The sequence below is a fragment of the Ylistrum balloti genome, unplaced genomic scaffold, assembly GCF_031769215.1.
Source record: "Ylistrum balloti isolate Yb309-2 unplaced genomic scaffold, AGI_CSIRO_Ybal_v1 Utg370222, whole genome shotgun sequence".
Taxonomy (NCBI): Eukaryota; Metazoa; Mollusca; class Bivalvia; order Pectinida; family Pectinidae; genus Ylistrum; species Ylistrum balloti.
In genome coordinates this window covers 122,982-141,263 of record NW_026782186.1, presented here as the reverse complement: position 1 = coordinate 141,263, position 18,282 = coordinate 122,982, and the positions used below count along the sequence as shown (strand labels likewise).

The window sequence follows — 18,282 nt, the reverse complement described above, 5'->3', positions numbered from 1 at the left end:
TTTCTAACTGATTATTTTTTATAGTTTTTTTTTTTTAAATATTTGTGATTATAATTTGGTTCTTTATAATATTTTGTTGTTATTTATTGGATCTGATCAGATTATATAATTATGTCAGTCATTAACAAATTTATTGTCATTAATTTGTTTGGATTAGGGAGAGTTATGCCCCCTTTCAGAATGAAGTCAGTTAACAGTTGTTAAATTGATTCACCTTAATTTAACTTAATTTATTTGTAGGAATATGTAAGAGTTATGTCCCCTTCCAGAGTGACAAGTGCTGAGCCACTATGTTGTTGTGAATATGAAAATATCAAAGGAGAGAAAAGTCATATACTTGCCTGTTGCTGTGACTGTGAGGCCGTCGATGAGGCTTTTGACAGGTATTGTGTATAATTTTTTGTTAAGCTATCCAATTACTGCTCATGTCGAAAGGGATTATTCTTTCATAATCAAAATAAAATAAAAAAGAAGAAGAGAATTTCATGAGTGGATGGGTAACGTAGTGCAGTGGTAACATTCTCACCTTTCACCCGTGTAAATTACCACGGTTTGCTTTCCTAAACTAATAAGAAAAGGTATGAGGTCACCTGCCTGACTACGCAAGTTTTTCCCTGTCATGCACTTTCATTAGGGCCAGCTAGCGTGATTAATGATTGGGGAAGTTATCATAACTTATATCCATCACTCTTGTTGGCAGGCCTCGAATTTAAGGCTTTTTACTGGCTGTTTGCAAGTAGAAATCCAAGAATTGCAAGTAAAAAAATAATGACTTGCTTTTTTCAGCAATTGGATTCATCAGATGCAAACTGTGAGTGCCTGTCTATTCCTAACATTTCACAGAATTAAATTGTTTTGATTTTCAAAGTGTAAATATTGGGACAAAGCAGATCTTCTATAATGTATAATATATATAATATATTGGATGAAGCAAGGCAATATATTATAAATCACAAAACAAAACACATTATTTGAACATGGAGATTTGTAATAATAGCAAGTAAACAGTCATTTTATCAAGTACAAATTTAAGGCACTTGCTGTTTTCAGCAAGTGACAAAAAATATTAAATTCGAGGCCTTGCTGGGACAATGAAAATGTGGAAGGAGTTTCACTGTGGGAGGAAACCTGATTGCACAGGAATAACCGATGTAGTCACCCTATACCTTTTCATGCTTGTATGTAGAACAAATCACGGATCATTAGGTGAAAAATACATTATCACTGCACCACCTGCTCACCATATCAGTAAATAAAGGATCTTTCTTGATCAGATTATGTTTAAGATTTAAGAAATGGATTTACAAATTTTTCTTCTAGGGAGCGTCTGAAAAGCTAAAATGAAAATTTGTGTCTAGTTTTCTAATCCCATGTGAAATTGAAACATGTCTAAGATTCTCTTTATCACATGGAATTTTAATCTAGCAAATGATAAAGAAAACATAAGTTGCCCTTGTCAGTCTTGAAGCCATCTTCACTCCGTATTATTTGAGTATCACTTCAAATTACTTGAGTACCATCCCATATTACTTGAGTATACTCCCTGCTTAAAGCTGATATTTCAGAAAGTTTAACATGTAAATTTTACAGGTGCATAACATGTCAGCGAATCCCACCAAGGATGCAGGCAAGAATTTTAAACACGATAAGTGACCGATGTCGTATCCCGGGGATCTTCGGACATGGGGCAATGCAGCTACGCCTGGACATTATTGCACCACTGGTCATGGTGCCGTTCTGCATTTTCATTGCCACTATCGGACCAATCATGACAGTGCTGTCCTTGCTCCTTATGCCGATATTTATGTTATTATTTTATCGGAGTTGGCGTAGAAACACGGAAAAAACTCGGACACCTTTCTTTTTTATTTGGGGTTTAGTCTCAGTCATATTGATGTTTGTAACATTTCAGTCTTTCATTGTAGGATTTCGCGAAATTTTATTGTGGGAAAATATTTTATTAACCACATCGTGTTTCGGTATGATATATTATATGATTCAAGCCAAGTTAAATGGTCGATCTTTACGTCCTTATGTATCATACAAAGCTCTACAAAGGAAAGATGTGTATAGTTCAAATGATAGGCGCAGTAACTCAATTGAAAAACAAGAAAAGGAGTACACACAAGTTGATATGGAAGAAACCACTGGAAACAGTAAAGTTCAAATGTCTTTAGATGAAAGGACTACTGAAACTTTACCAGAGGAGGACATCAAATGGGTGGATTCTCGGCCAATAGTGGGTAAAGAACTTTCTTTTCTATTTATTAGTAAATTGTTAAGTGATTCATTGATGTCATGCTTTACTGCATGATGTTATTCAGCCGACATGTGATGCATGTGATCTGTTCACTTATGTTAGATTTCGTGATTTCTGTTATCATGCAGCTTCAAAAGTATCAAACACATTTAACATATGTACTCGACCTCAGGTAAAAGTTCAAATGGTGTGGGAATGATCCCTGCATGGAAATAGATTTTGTTTCCCAGGAATCTCAGATCACAGCACATCTGTGCTGCTCTAGTTATATCTTTTAGCAATACACTTGTTTTTCCTCATTTGTTAAGGTGAGATACACCTCTTTTATGTTGTTGAGTGAGGAAGTCACCAGCTGCTGTTGAGTGAGGAAGTCACCAGCTGCTGTTGAGTGAGGATGTCACCAGCTGCTGTCAGGAGACTATGTCTTATAATGACGTTGAGTGATGTTGTTGAGTGAGGAAGTCACCAGCTGCTGTCGAGTGAGAAAGTCACCAGCTGCTGTCAGGAGACTTTGTCTGATCATGATGTTGACTAATTATGTTATTGAGTGAGGAAGTCACCAGCTGCTGTTGAGTGAGGAAGTCACCAGCTGCTGTCGGTAGACTTTGTCTTATAATGACGCTGAGTGATGTTGTTGAGTGAGGAAGTCACCAGCTGCTGTCAGGAGACTTTGTCTTATAATGAGGTTGAGTGAGGAAGACACCAGCTGCTGTTGAGTGAGGAAGTCACCAGCTGGTGTCAGGAGACTTTGTCTTATAATGACGTTGACTAATTATGTTGTTGAGTGAGGAAGTCAACAGCTGCTGTCGAGTGAGAAAGTCACCAACTGCTGTCGGTAGACTTTGTCTTATAATGACGTTGACTAATTATGTTGTTGAGTGAGGAAGTCACCAGCTGCTGTTGAGTGAGAAAGTCACCAGCTGCTGTCGGTAGACTTTGTCTTATAATGACGTTGACTAATTATGTTGTTGAGTGAGGAAGTCACCAGCTGCTGTTGAGTGAGAAAGTCACCAGCTGCTGTCAGGAGACTTTGTCTGATCATGATGTTGACTAATTATGTTATTGAGTGAGGAAGTCACCAGCTGCTGTCGGTAGACTTTGTCTTATAATGACGTTGACTAATTTTGTTGTTGAGTGAGGAAGTCACCAGCTGCTGTTGAGTGAGGAAGTCACCAGCTGCTGTCGGTAGACTTTGTCTTATAATGACGCTGAATGATGTTGTTGAGTGAGGAAGTCACCAGCTGCTGTCAGGAGACTATGTCTTATAATGACGTTGAGTGATGTTGTTGTGTGAGGAAGACACCAGCTGCTGTCGAGTGAGGAAGTCACCAGCTGCTGTCAGGAGACTTTGTCTTATAATGAGGTTGAGTGATGTTGTTGAGTGAGGAAGTCACCAGCTGCTGTCAGGAGACTATGTCTTATAATGATGTTGACTAATTATGTTATTGAGTGAGGAAGTCACCAGCTGCTGTCGGGAGACTATGTCTTATAATGACGTTGAGTGATGTTGTTGAGTGAGGAAGTCACCAGCTGCTGTCAGGAGACTATGTCTTATAATGAGGTTGAGTGATGTTGTTGAGTGAGGAAGACACCAGCTGCTGTCGGTAGACTTTGTCTTATAATGACGTTGACTAATTTTGTTGTTGAGTGAGGAAGTCACCAGCTGCTGTTGAGTGAGGAAGTCACCAGCTGCTGTTGAGTGAGGATGTCACCAGCTGCTGTCAGGAGACTATGTCTTATAATGACGTTGAGTGATGTTGTTGAGTGAGGAAGACACCAGCTGCTGTCAGGAGACTATGTCTTATAATGAGGTTGAGTGATGTTGTTGAGTGAGGAAGACACCAGCTGCTGTCGAGTGAGGAAGTCACCAGCTGCTGTCAGGAGACTTTGTCTTATAATGACGTTGACTAATTTTGTTGTTGAGTGAGGAAGTCACCAGCTGCTGTCGAGTGAGAAAGTCACCAGCTGCTGTCAGGAGACTTTGTCTGATCATGATGTTGACTAATTATGTTATTGAGTGAGGAAGTCACCAGCTGCTGTCGGTAGACTTTGTCTTATAATGACGTTGACTAATTATGTTGTTGAGTGAGGAAGTCACCAGCTGCTGTCGAGTGAGAAAGTCACCAGCTGCTGTCAGGAGACTTTGTCTGATCATGATGTTGACTAATTATGTTATTGAGTGAGGAAGTCACCAGCTGCTGTCGGTAGACTTTGTCTTATAATGACGTTGACTAATTTTGTTGTTGAGTGAGGAAGTCACCAGCTGCTGTCGGTAGACTTTGTCTTATAATGACGCTGAATGATGTTGTTGAGTGAGGAAGTCACCAGCTGCTGTCAGGAGACTATGTCTTATAATGACGTTGAGTGATGTTGTTGAGTGAGGAAGACACCAGCTGCTGTCGAGTGAGGAAGTCACCAGCTGCTGTCAGGAGACTTTGTCTTATAATGACGTTGAGTGATGTTGTTGAGTGAGGAAGTCACCAGCTGCTGTCAGGAGACTATGTCTTATAATGATGTTGACTAATTATGTTATTGAGTGAGGAAGTCACCAGCTGCTGTTGAGTGAGGAAGTCACCAGCTGCTGTCAGGAGACTATGTCTTATAATGACGTTGAGTGATGTTGTTGAGTGAGGAAGTCACCAGCTGCTGTCAGGAGACTATGTCTTATAATGAGGTTGAGTGATGTTGTTGAGTGAGGAAGACACCAGCTGCTGTCGAGTGAGGAAGTCACCAGCTGCTGTCAGGAGACTTTGTCTTATAATGACGTTGACTAATTTTGTTGTTGAGTGAGGAAGTCACCAGCTGCTGTTGAGTGAGGAAGTCACCAGCTGCTGTCGGTAGACTTTGTCTTATAATGACGTTGACTAATTTTGTTGTTGAGTGAGGAAGTCACCAGCTGCTGTTGAGTGAGGAAGTCACCAGCTGCTGTCGGTAGACTTTGTCTTATAATGACGTTGACTAATTTTGTTGTTGAGTGAGGAAGTCACCAGCTGCTGTTGAGTGAGGAAGTCACCAGCTGCTGTCGGTAGACTTTGTCTTATAATGACGCTGAGTGATGTTGTTGAGTGAGGAAGTCACCAGCTGCTGTCAGGAGACTTTGTCTTATAATGACGTTGAGTGATGTTGTTGAGTGAGGAAGACACCAGCTGCTGTCGAGTGAGGAAGTCACCAGCTGGTGTCAGGAGACTTTGTCTTATAATGAGGTTGAGTGATGTTGTTGAGTGAGGAAGTCACCAGCTGCCGTTGAGTGAGGAAGTCACCAGCTGCTGTCAGGAGACTTTGTCTTATAATGACGTTGACTAATTTTGTTGTTGAGTGAGGAAGACACCAGCTGCTGTCGAGTGAGGAAGTCACCAGCTGCTGTCAGGAGACTTTGTCTTATAATGACGTTGACTAATTTTGTTGTTGAGTGAGGAAGTCACCAGCTGCTGTTGAGTGAGGAAGTCACCAGCTGCTGTCGGTAGACTTTGTCTTATAATGACGTTGACTAATTTTGTTGTTGAGTGAGGAAGTCACCAGCTGCTGTTGAGTGAGGAAGTCACCAGCTGCTGTCGGTAGACTTTGTCTTATAATGACGTTGACTAATTTTGTTGTTGAGTGAGGAAGTCACCAGCTGCTGTTGAGTGAGGAAGTCACCAGCTGCTGTCAGGAGACTATGTCTTATAATGACGTTGAGTGATGTTGTTGAGTGAGGAAGTCACCAGCTGCTGTTGAGTGAGGAAGTCACCAGCTGGTGTCAGGAAACGATGTCCTATAATGATGTTGACTAATTATGTTATTGAGTGAGGAAGTCACCAGCTGCTGTTGAGTGAGGAAGTCACCAGCTGCTGTCAGGAGACTATGTCTTGTAATGACATTGAGTGATGTTGTTGAGTGAGGAAGTCACCAGCTGCTGTTGAGTGAGGAAGTCACCAGCTGCTGTCAGGAGACTATGTCTTATAATGACATTGAGTGATGTTGTTGAGTGAGGAAGTCACCAGCTGCTGTTGAGTGAGGAAGTCACCAGCTGCTGTCAGGAGACTTTGTCTGATCATGATGTTGACTAATTATGTTATTGAGTGAGGAAGTCACCAGCTGCTGTCGAGTGAGGAAGTCACCAGCTGCTGTCGGTAGACTTTGTCTTATAATGACGTTGACTAATTTTGTTGTTGAGTGAGGAAGTCACCAGCTGCTGTTGAGTGAGGAAGTCACCAGCTGCTGTCGGTAGACTTTGTCTTATAATGACGCTGAATGATGTTGTTGAGTGAGGAAGTCACCAGCTGCTGTCAGGAGACTATGTCTTATAATGACGTTGAGTGATGTTGTTGAGTGAGGAAGACACCAGCTGCTGTCGAGTGAGGAAGTCACCAGCTGCTGTCAGGAGACTTTGTCTTATAATGAGGTTGAGTGATGTTGTTGAGTGAGGAAGTCACCAGCTGCTGTCAGGAGACTATGTCTTATAATGATGTTGACTAATTATGTTATTGAGTGAGGAAGTCACCAGCTGCTGTTGAGTGAGGAAGTCACCAGCTGCTGTCAGGAGACTATGTCTTATAATGACGTTGAGTGATGTTGTTGAGTGAGGAAGTCACCAGCTGCTGTCAGGAGACTATGTCTTATAATGAGGTTGAGTGATGTTGTTGAGTGAGGAAGACACCAGCTGCTGTCGAGTGAGGAAGTCACCAGCTGCTGTCAGGAGACTTTGTCTTATAATGACGTTGACTAATTTTGTTGTTGAGTGAGGAAGTCACCAGCTGCTGTTGAGTGAGGAAGTCACCAGCTGCTGTCGGTAGACTTTGTCTTATAATGACGTTGACTAATTTTGTTGTTGAGTGAGGAAGTCACCAGCTGCTGTTGAGTGAGGAAGTCACCAGCTGCTGTCGGTAGACTTTGTCTTATAATGACGTTGACTAATTTTGTTGTTGAGTGAGGAAGTCACCAGCTGCTGTTGAGTGAGGAAGTCACCAGCTGCTGTCGGTAGACTTTGTCTTATAATGACGCTGAGTGATGTTGTTGAGTGAGGAAGTCACCAGCTGCTGTCAGGAGACTATGTCTTATAATGACGTTGAGTGATGTTGTTGAGTGAGGAAGACACCAGCTGCTGTCGAGTGAGGAAGTCACCAGCTGGTGTCAGGAGACTTTGTCTTATAATGAGGTTGAGTGATGTTGTTGAGTGAGGAAGTCACCAGCTGCCGTTGAGTGAGGAAGTCACCAGCTGCTGTCAGGAGACTTTGTCTTATAATGACGTTGACTAATTTTGTTGTTGAGTGAGAAAGTCACCAGCTGCTGTTGAGTGAGGAAGTCACCAGCTGCTGTCAGGAGACTATGTCTTATAATGAGGTTGAGTGATGTTGTTGAGTGAGGAAGACACCAGCTGCTGTCGAGTGAGGAAGTCACCAGCTGCTGTCAGGAGACTTTGTCTTATAATGACGTTGACTAATTTTGTTGTTGAGTGAGGAAGTCACCAGCTGCTGTTGAGTGAGGAAGTCACCAGCTGCTGTCGGTAGACTTTGTCTTATAATGACGTTGACTAATTTTGTTGTTGAGTGAGGAAGTCACCAGCTGCTGTCGGTAGACTTTGTCTTATAATGACGTTGACTAATTTTGTTGTTGAGTGAGGAAGTCACCAGCTGCTGTTGAGTGAGGAAGTCACCAGCTGCTGTCAGGAGACTATGTCTTATAATGACGTTGAGTGATGTTGTTGAGTGAGGAAGTCACCAGCTGCTGTTGAGTGAGGAAGTCACCAGCTGGTGTCAGGAAACGATGTCCTATAATGATGTTGACTAATTATGTTATTGAGTGAGGAAGTCACCAGCTGCTGTTGAGTGAGGAAGTCACCAGCTGCTGTCAGGAGACTATGTCTTGTAATGACATTGAGTGATGTTGTTGAGTGAGGAAGTCACCAGCTGCTGTTGAGTGAGGAAGTCACCAGCTGCTGTCAGGAGACTATGTCTTATAATGACATTGAGTGATGTTGTTGAGTGAGGAAGACACCAGCTGCTGTCGCGTGAGGAAGTCACCAGCTGCTGTCAGGAGACTTTGTCTTATAATGACGTTGACTAATTTTGTTGTTGAGTGAGGAAGTCACCAGCTGCTGTTGAGTGAGGAAGTCACCAGCTGCTGTCGGTAGACTTTGTCTTATAATGACGTTGAGTGATGTTGTTGAGTGAGGAAGTCACCAGCTGCTGTCAGGAGACTATGTCTTATAATGACATTGAGTGATGTTGTTGAGTGAGGAAGACACCAGCTGCTGTCGAGTGAGGAAGTCACCAGCTGCTGTCAGGAGACTTTGTCTTATAATGACGTTGAGTGATGTTGTTGAGTGAGGAAGTCACCAGCTGCTGTTGAGTGAGGAAGTCACCAGCTGCTGTCAGGAGACTATGTCTTATAATGATGTTGACTAATTATGTTATTGAGTGAGGAAGTCACCAGCTGCTGTTGAGTGAGGAAGTCACCAGCTGCTGTCGGTAGACTTTGTCTTATAATGACGCTGAGTGATGTTGTTGAGTGAGGAAGTCACCAGCTGCTGTCAGGAGACTTTGTCTTATAATGAGGTTGAGTGAGGAAGACACCAGCTGCTGTTGAGTGAGGAAGTCACCAGCTGCTGTCGGTAGACTTTGTCTTATAATGACGCTGAGTGATGTTGTTGAGTGAGGAAGTCACCAGCTGCTGTCAGGAGACTTTGTCTTATAATGACGCTGAATGATGTTTTTGAGTGAGGAAGTCACCAGCTGCTGTCGGTAGACTTTGTCTTATAATGACGTTGAGTGATGTTGTTGAGTGAGGAAGTCACCAGCTGCTGTCAGGAGACTATGTCTTATAATGACGTTGAGTGATGTTGTTGAGTGAGGAAGTCACCAGCTGCTGTCTGTAGACTTTGTCTTATAATGACGCTGAGTGATGTTGTTGAGTGAGGAAGTCACCAGCTGCTGTCAGGAGACTTTGTCTTATAATGACGCTGAATGATGTTTTTGAGTGAGGAAGTCACCAGCTGCTGTCAGGAGACTTTGTTGAGTGATGTTGTTGAGTGAGGAAGTCACCAGCTGCTGTCGAGTGAGGAAGTCACCAGCTGCTGTCAGGAGACTTTGTCTTATAATGACGTTGACTACTTTTGTTGTTGAGTGAGGAAGTCACCAGCTGCTGTCAGGAGACTTTGTCTTATAATGACGTTGAGTGATGTTGTTGAGTGAGGAAGTCACCAGCTGCTGTTGAGTGAGGAAGTCACCAGCTGCTGTCGAGTGAGAAAGTCACCAGCTGCTGTCGGTAGACTTTGTCTTATAATGACGTTGACTGATTATGGAACAGTAAACTAAGCAACAAGCAATAAACACACAAAAATAAAACCCGAAACAATATAAAAAAAGACAATACTGTCATTCCTGTACTTTTTAATATGAAAGGTTAAGAGCGTAAAAGAGTTATGGGAATTTGGGTCATTCTACAGCCATTCAGTGATAAAGTTTGTTCTTTGCAGGAAGGTATGATATAAGGTCTGTTGTGCAGGTAAATTTTGCTTTGTCTTTTATGTAGGAAAGAACACTTTTGGGGATAGTTTATTTATGAAAAATAACTATATCTAGGTTAGAATTATTGTCATCAGATAGCACTCTGATAATTTGAAAACTGAGGCATAGTTCAAAAGTCTTCTTCTTTAGACCTAGATCTTGTAAAATCAAAAACCCTTTCTGATTGGTAGTACAGGTTATGAATTTTGTAAAATGACTGCCCCCAATTCTCCTGTAGGGTGGGGTAAATTTTACACTAATTAAATTGGAAATTCATGATTTCAGATTTTTTTTCATATTCTGCAAACTAGATCAGAATTGTTGCAATAGACTCATTCCCTCAATTCTGAAGGGCTGAGGGCTCAAATCTACTAAAATATCAGTTTGTCAGTAATTTAGCTCAATTACATATAGTGGAATACCTGGTATGTTAACATTACAATTTAAATGTTAGGTCAGGACAACAAAATGATCTATGATTAAATTAAATCTTATGTTACGGTTAAGGCACTTTGGGCCCCTTCTTTTATTTTCTAATGAATAAGTAAATGTAACCTTGGTAAATACTAGCTGTAATATACCAGTTGGCTAGAGAAAATATGTCGTAATAGCTTGTTGGTTGAACATCAGACCAGTAGACCAGAGGTCCTGGGTTCAAACCCTAGCAAAGGCATTGAAATAAATAATGCCCTCTGTTCCATTGTCCCTACATGGGCACTAATGTAACATATCATTATTTATTTCAATGCCTCCACTAGGATTTGAACCAGGGACCTCTGGCCATAGTTTATTAATCCTACGCTCAATTGACTGAGCTACAGAGAAGTTCACTCTAGCCGAGTGATATATTGTGGCTAGTGTTTACCATGGTTACAGAGCTAAAGAGAAGTTCTCTCTAGCCGAGTGGTATATCGTGGCTAGTATTTACCATGGTTACAGAGCTAAAGAGAAGTTCTCTCTAGCCGAGTGGTATATCGTGGCTAGTATTTACCATGGTTACAGAGCTAAAGAGAAGTTCTCTCTAGCCGAGTGGTATATTGTGGCTAGTATTTACCATGGTTACATAGCTGCAGAGAAGTTCTCTCTAGCCGAGTGGTATATTGTGGCTAGTATTTACCATGGTTACATAGCTGCAGAGAAGTTCTCTCTAGCCGAGTGGTATATTGTGGCAGGTGTTTTACTTGGGTTACAAAAATATATGTCAGATTTTAAGTATAAAGCTGAGGTTCAAGGCCACAGTTGTATCTGTTATGACAGGTTTTCTTGGGGGTAAAATTGTTTTATAAAAAAAATTAGCCAACCATCAGGACATCAGCTGATTCCACATGAACCTAAGAGGGATTTGTTGAGGGATCCCATTTTAATCCTTTTTTTTTTTTGTGATGTTGGACGAGGCCCACTAGCTGATGGTATCATGTCAGGTGAAAAGGTTTGTGGACAGGATAACTGGAAAATGAGGGATCTGTTTGTGTTTATCTTGTTGGATGGTGAATAGGGAAAAGACAGATCACTATGGTTTCTTAGGGTTGAGTGATAAATGGTTGATTTTTTATTACTTTGTTTTAGGAACCTCATCAACATATTTAAACATATATACGTACATACATATAGAGTTGTGCTCAAAATAGTGTCTGAGAGCAAGCCTATATTTTATTGTTCTCTAGTTCTAGGAGGCCACTTGTACTAAAGGAAATGCTAGTTGAGATATTGAAAGGGGGGAGGGGTGGAGTTGGGGTGAGAGTGGAGGTTGGACAAGGGGGAGAGGGAGGTGGAGGAGTGGAGGTTGCACAAGAGGAGGGAGGGGGGGTGAGGAATGGAGGTGGGTAAGAGGAGGGTGAGGAGTGGAGGTTGGGTAAGAGGGGGGTGAGGAGTGCAGGTTGGGTAAGGTGGGGGGGGGGGGGGGGTTGAGGAATACAGATTGGGTAAGGTGGGAGGGGGGTGAGGAGTGCAGGTTTGGTAAGAGGGCGGTGAGGAGTGCAGGTTGGGTAAGAGGGCGGTGAGGAGTGCAGGTTGTGTAAGAGTGGGGGTGAGGAGTGCAGGTTGGGTAAGAGGAGGGTGAGGAGTAGAGGTTGGGTAAAGGGTAAGGGGGGTTGAGGAGTGGAAGTTGGGTAAGGGGGTGAGGAAAAGAAATTGGGTAAGGGGGAGGTGAGTAGTAAAGGTTGGGTAAGTGTGGGGTGGGGGAGGTGAGGGGTGGAGGTTAGGTGAGGTGGTGTTACTGGGGTATATAAGCATTTTGTTTTATGCTGGATGTACATTTTCATCACCACTTGCTCGTGATCACTGGGTTATTGTTGCCATGTATAGGCTCCTGTGTGGTCATAAATTTGCTAGGTAGAGGCCAAGATTCCCTTGTGTTGTCAAATGGAGGTACTTTTTAACACTTGTGTAAATACATGCTGCAATATACTGCTTGGCTAGAGAGAGCTTGTCTTTAGCTTGATCGGTTGAGTGTAATACTGGTAAATCAAATATCCCAAATTCCTGGTGGAGACATTGAAATTTATGATGACGTCTATCACAGTGAGATCTAAAGGCAAGATTTTAAATCTAAGGTTTTAAATATAGACAGGATATATTCAACACTAAGATTTATTTTTTCCTGGATGTCTCACCTTGATTTGCATCATTTTCAAAGGGAATACTTCAACGGTGTTATTGCATGCATCTTGTATTTAATCAGATGGCAAATTGATCACCTGGTGTGCTGATTGTGGAATAAAAAAGCCGCCTCGCTCTGGGCATTGTACCGTGTGTAAAGCCTGCTTTGATGTGCGTGACCATCACTGTGTATGGTGAGTTATCTGCCCTTGTCTTAACATTAAATAGACATTATTTTTTGTGGGAAGTCTGCTTTGTCGTGACTGACAATCGTTGTGTATGGTGAGTTTTTAATTGTTTTCAGTGTAAAGCTGCTTTGGTGTACATGCATGTTACATTGTGAATTATCTACCCCTGCTTATGTAATCTGGACAATTTCTATTATATTTTTTTTTGCTTTGATTTGCATGAGAGTTACCCTGAGTTATCTGCCTTTGTAGTTTGCTTTATTAAAATATAAGAGGCCTGGCAGTGATGAAATTTAATGGATGTGTTAGATTTTCAAATTTCAATAATAGAATATATGGCTGCATGTAACAAATGCTTTAACAAATTATAGCCACCATCATTGCTTCTAAAATCATTATATATTTTAAAATTTTGCATTGCAGCATTAAGTTCTGTGGGTACTAATTATCATGCTTATAATTAAAGTTGCACTATGAATTGTTACATGTAGAGTAAAGATTCAGTAACATAATTTTTAAACAAACATTATTGTTCATTTCTTAACTTACCTGGCCCAAAGGTAAACTAACAAAAGAAGTCATATACAAAAAATTAATAATCCTCTACACATCAGAAAAGACTTTCTTGGTTATGATATTTGACCAGAAGTTATGTTGTATTGAAGGATTATCAAGTTTGTTCAGCTGATTGACCTTGACCCACTCTGAAGTTCACATGGATCCTATCATAATTTCTTTTTTCCAGATTGTAAATATATTGCACCAGTATGTGATAAGTGTATTATCTTTTAAATATTCAATAAATGTTAGTATACTACTGGAAGTCCTGTAAACAAACATTTTTCTTTGTTTAGATATTTTATGATTTGTAGTAAATGTAATCATTGAAGCTTGTGCTCTATTTCTTAAAGCACATTTCTTAAATTTTAATTTCTTAAATCTCTCCTTGGTATTTAGCTTTAAGAAATAGAGCACAAGCTTCAATGATTATATATTATTTACTACAAATCATAAAATATCTAAACAAAGAAAAATGTTTGTTTACAGGACTTCCAGTACTTTGATACCAATCTCTTTACTGTTGATGTGAAGATGTCGCTGGCAATTTGATACCTATCTCTTTACTGTTGATGTGAAGATGTCGCTGGCAATTTGATACCTATCTCTTTACTGTTGATGTGAAGATGTCGCTGGCAATTCGATACCTATTTCTTTGCTGTTGATGTGAAGATGTCGCTGGCAATTTGATACCTATCTCTTTACTGTTGATGTGATGATGTCGCTGGCAATTTGATACCTATCTTTTTACTGTTGATGTGAAGATGTCACTGGCAATTTGATACCTATCTCTTTACTGCTGATGTGAAGATGTCGCTGGCAATTTTATATACTTGAGATGTAATATGTGTTTCCATTTCATATGTAATTTATAAAACTAGTCTTTCACAAATTTCATATATAGGTTCCCCTTGTGCCCGTTTGATATTGGGACTGATGCAAAAAAAAATGGCCGACAGTCAGCCATCTTGGATTTTTTCAATGAAGTTTGTTGACACTATTTCTAGAAACGTAAGCAATGGATCTCTCTTACATTTCATATGTAGATTTCTCCTGGTCTCTTGTTGTGCCTATGTAATTTTTGGACTGATCAGAAAAAATGAAATGGCTGAAAGGTGGCCATCTTGGATTTTTACTTTGAAAGGTTGTTATTGCTATTTCTTGAGAAGCACTGGTTGGAATTTTCTTAAATTTCATAGATGTGTTCCCCTTGGTCCCTTTTTGTGCCTGTTTGATTTTGGGTCTGATCCAAAAAACAAAATGGCTGACAGGCAGCCATCTTGTATTTCAACTTTGAAATTTTGTTAGTGCTATTTCCTGCGACGTACATGATGGATCTTTCTTGAATTTCATATGTATGTTCCCCTTGCTCCTTAGTTGTTCCAGTTTGATTTTGGGTCTGATCAGAAAACAAAATGGTCAACAGCCAGCTATCTTTGTTTTTTACTTTGAATGTGAGTTATTGCTATTTCTTAAGAAGTACAGGATGGATCTCTCTCACATTTCACGTTTAATTTATGAGTCTGATCAGAAAAAAAATAAGATGAAAGGCATCCATCTTGGATTTTGACTTTGCAAGTTTGTTATCGCTATGTCTTGATAACTTCAGCGTAGATCTTTCTCCAATTTTATGTGTATGCTTTCCTTGATCCCTAGTTGTGTCTGTTTGATCGAAGGACTGATCAGAATAACAAAATGGCCGGCAGACAGCAATCTTGGATTTTGCTTAGTAAAGATGGTTATTGTTATTTCTGAAGAACTGTATGAATATCTCTCAGATTTCATACATAGGATCCCTTTGGTCTCTCCTTGTTCTCGTTTGCTTTTGGGACTGGAGTCCAACCATTGTGAAGATGTTTTCAGTATTCCAAAGAATTATATAGCAGCATTTCAAAGCCATTCTGTATTCTGGTTTCTTGTGTTAGCAGGTTAATACCTTTTGTGTACTGTGTACAGGTTGGTGGTTTTTTTTCTATTTTCAGGATAGACTGTTGTATAACCGCCAATAATCACAAACAGTTCATGGCAGCAATGATACTGTTTGTGTTTAGTGGGTTTTACGGTGTCCATCTCACCTTGACAACCGTGTGCACACCACAGTTATACTACGGCTGGTTTCTACTTCCACATGACTGTCGATTTTTATATGTCGATTTCCAGTAAGTACCCTTAAATATTGTTGAACTTTCATTCCTTGCAGTGGGAGGAATCTCATCCATAAGAGAAAGATTCTGAAGATACCAAATATGAGACTCGCCAAGCATTCTAACAAATTGTATGAAACCATCATATGTTATATATAAAAATTTCTCTTCTACATGAATATTCAATTTAAATTAGCTGTTGGTATGATGATAAAACAGAACAATTCATTTGGTTTTCTGTAAAAACATCAATTTATTTTATTTTTTCATTTGCAGGACAGCAGTGAGCTTTGTCAGTGGTCTCTATTGTCTTCTAGCATCATGTCTGATGTCTTGTAATCTCCTCTACCAATCAATACTTATCTCACAGAATATCACATCACAGGAAATACACATGGCTAGCAAACGGAAACTTACAAAGTGGTATGGTCTTAAGGCTTGTTCAAATATACATGATCGTGGAATTTTTAAGAATATTTTACTTTTTCTCACCTCAAAGAGAATCAGCGTAGGGTTGATAGAAGTATAGAATACTTAAGGATGTAAAATACATTATAATGAAAGACCTAGGGAAGAAATCATGCAAAATTATGATCTTTTTATATACCACTCTTTAAGTAGAACAGATTTATGAAGGATGATACAAAATACTTATACAACAAAATAGTGTATGATTGCCTTACACTTCTAATACAACAAAATAGTTAAGGGTGTATGATGCCTTACACTTTTAACACAACAAAATAGTTAAGGGTGTATGATGCCTTACACTTTTAATACAACAAAATAGTTAAGGGTGTATGATGCCTTACACTTTTAACACAACAAAATAGTTAAGGGTGTATGATGCCTTACACTTTTAACACAACAAAATAGTTAAGGGTGTATGATGCCTTACACTTTTAATACAACAAAATAGTTAAGGGTGTATGATTGCCTTACACTTTTAACACAACAAAATAGTTAAGGGTGTATGATGCCTTACACTTCTAATACAACAAAATAGTTAAGGGTACATCAAAATAGTTAAGGGTGTATGATGCCTTACACTTTTAATACAACAAAATAGTTAAGGGTGTATGATTTCCTTACACTTTTAACACAACAAAATAGTTAAGGTAGTATGATGCCTTACACTTTTAACACATCAAAATAGTTAAGAGTGTATGGTACTTTACACTTTTAACAGTACAGAGAAGTGTAGGACAAGGCTTGTGTCATTCCAATACATTCTTGCAAGATATTAACACCTACTTTTCCTTCTTTGTGCAATGCACTCAAAATCTCTCATATTGTTGACTGAAATCTAAAACATGGTAATCTTTTCTCGTTGTGTTTTGATATGGTGTCATTCATTTTGTGTTAGAAGTAGGAAGTAAAGTTTGTAAGTGTGTTGTTATGGTCTTATAACACAAATATGAATTATTTTTAGATTTGATTCAGGTACTGACTGTTGTACTTAAAATGAAAAAAAGGAAAAAATTTAATGAATTGCTGGTTTTTTTTTTTATTTTAGTTTGAAAGGTATGTTTGTGTTTTTTAAACGTTGAAGAACCGAATACATTATACCTTTATTTCAACAGCTAACTCATTGGAAAATAGAAATTTGAACTAAATTATATTGTCCCTTTTGTTTTGGTAGCTAGAATTCAGTCTACAAGTGCCCATACAGGAACACAGGATTAATACTTTCACAATTATCGCTGTAACCCTTGACAACTCATTGTTGGTCTATGTTTTTATTTCCTCACAGTATAAATAAATATGTGCCAGAAATCTTCTACAAGTCATCAGCATATCATAGTATTTATTTAAAGATTTTGTTAAATTTTTATTGACCAGACATCAAAAATTTTCACTGTATTATCAATTTGAGTATGCAGATACAAAATCTGTGAAATTGAATGAAATCGCTCAGGAAAGTTGATAATTTTACAAATTAGTCTTTTCAGAGTATATGTTGACTGTACGTTTAATTTGTATTGTATGTATGTTTATAGTTTTTTGTAGAATGTAAGTGAACAACTCGCTCATTTTTATAATTATCTCTCTATATATGTACATAAAATGGTAAATATTATATTTTATAAAAGAAACTATCATGAAACAGCTGTTTATATATTTAGAAGTTGGTTAAAATTTGAAATCCTTACAACAAATTTGACCAACAGTGTTTATTTTTACTGGTGTGCGTTACATATCCCGATACTAAGTTATCTGTTTGAACTGGTTTTTCAAACTTTTATGCAACATCTGTTTAATGAAAAAGGCCTTGTGTACCTGTAGTTAATTTTCCTTCCAATTTCTTCAGTGAAGGGAATCGTGATTTACGACCTCTATAAATGGAGGTTAATCAGCCATTTTATGGATTTATACCATACAATGTCTCTGTCCTAATTAATTGGTCTATTTGAGGATAGGGCATGGGAAGTTGGAACTCTTTAGAGAATTAGCCTCTCAAGGAAACCCTTTGTACTGATGTCAGGATTCTATCAAACTTGTTTAGATGTTGTGTGTGTTGTGGGAGTGGGTGGGGATGGGGTGGGGTAGGGTAGGGTTGTGGGAGGGGATGGGGAGGGGTGTTGGAGGGGATGGGGTACGTGTCATGTAAAAATATTGGAATTCATAGCTTTTCCCTTATCTGGTTGGGAATATTGAAATTTTTTTTCCTTTTGGGAACGTGCCTTGTAACAATACCGGGATTATAATGAATATGAACATTTAGTAGAACACAGTGTGGAATTCAATCATTGATATGTGTTATTTAAAGAGCAGTAGCAAACGTACCATTGTATTAAATGTAATGACCAGTTGTACAATGTTTATCTTGATGATTTGTCCAGATTATTGATTCAGTATACATGTTTTATTATTGTGAGCTTTGATATCTTTATAATGGTTTTTCTATGGTATGTATACAAATATATCAGGTCCATGTTTATCTGTTGTGATGATTTTATAAAAAAAATACGACTTTATTTTTCAATACTTGACATATTTTGGTATAACCTATATTTATCATAGATACATTAGTTTGTGATATGTTTTAT

General features: G+C 39.1%; 1 protein-coding gene across 1 annotated transcript; it reads left to right on the top strand.

Annotated features, from left to right (window-relative positions):
* The first annotated feature begins 255 nt into the window (after positions 1-255).
* Positions 256-15,877, top strand: LOC132551870 (palmitoyltransferase ZDHHC23-like). The gene is made up of 5 exons (XM_060216013.1): positions 256-383; positions 1,591-2,243; positions 12,425-12,536; positions 15,071-15,247; positions 15,509-15,877. The coding sequence occupies exons 1-5, from the start codon at positions 256-258 to the stop codon at positions 15,759-15,761; spliced, it is 1,323 nt and encodes a 440-aa protein (XP_060071996.1). The 3' UTR covers positions 15,762-15,877.
* The last annotated feature ends 2,405 nt before the right edge of the window (positions 15,878-18,282 follow it).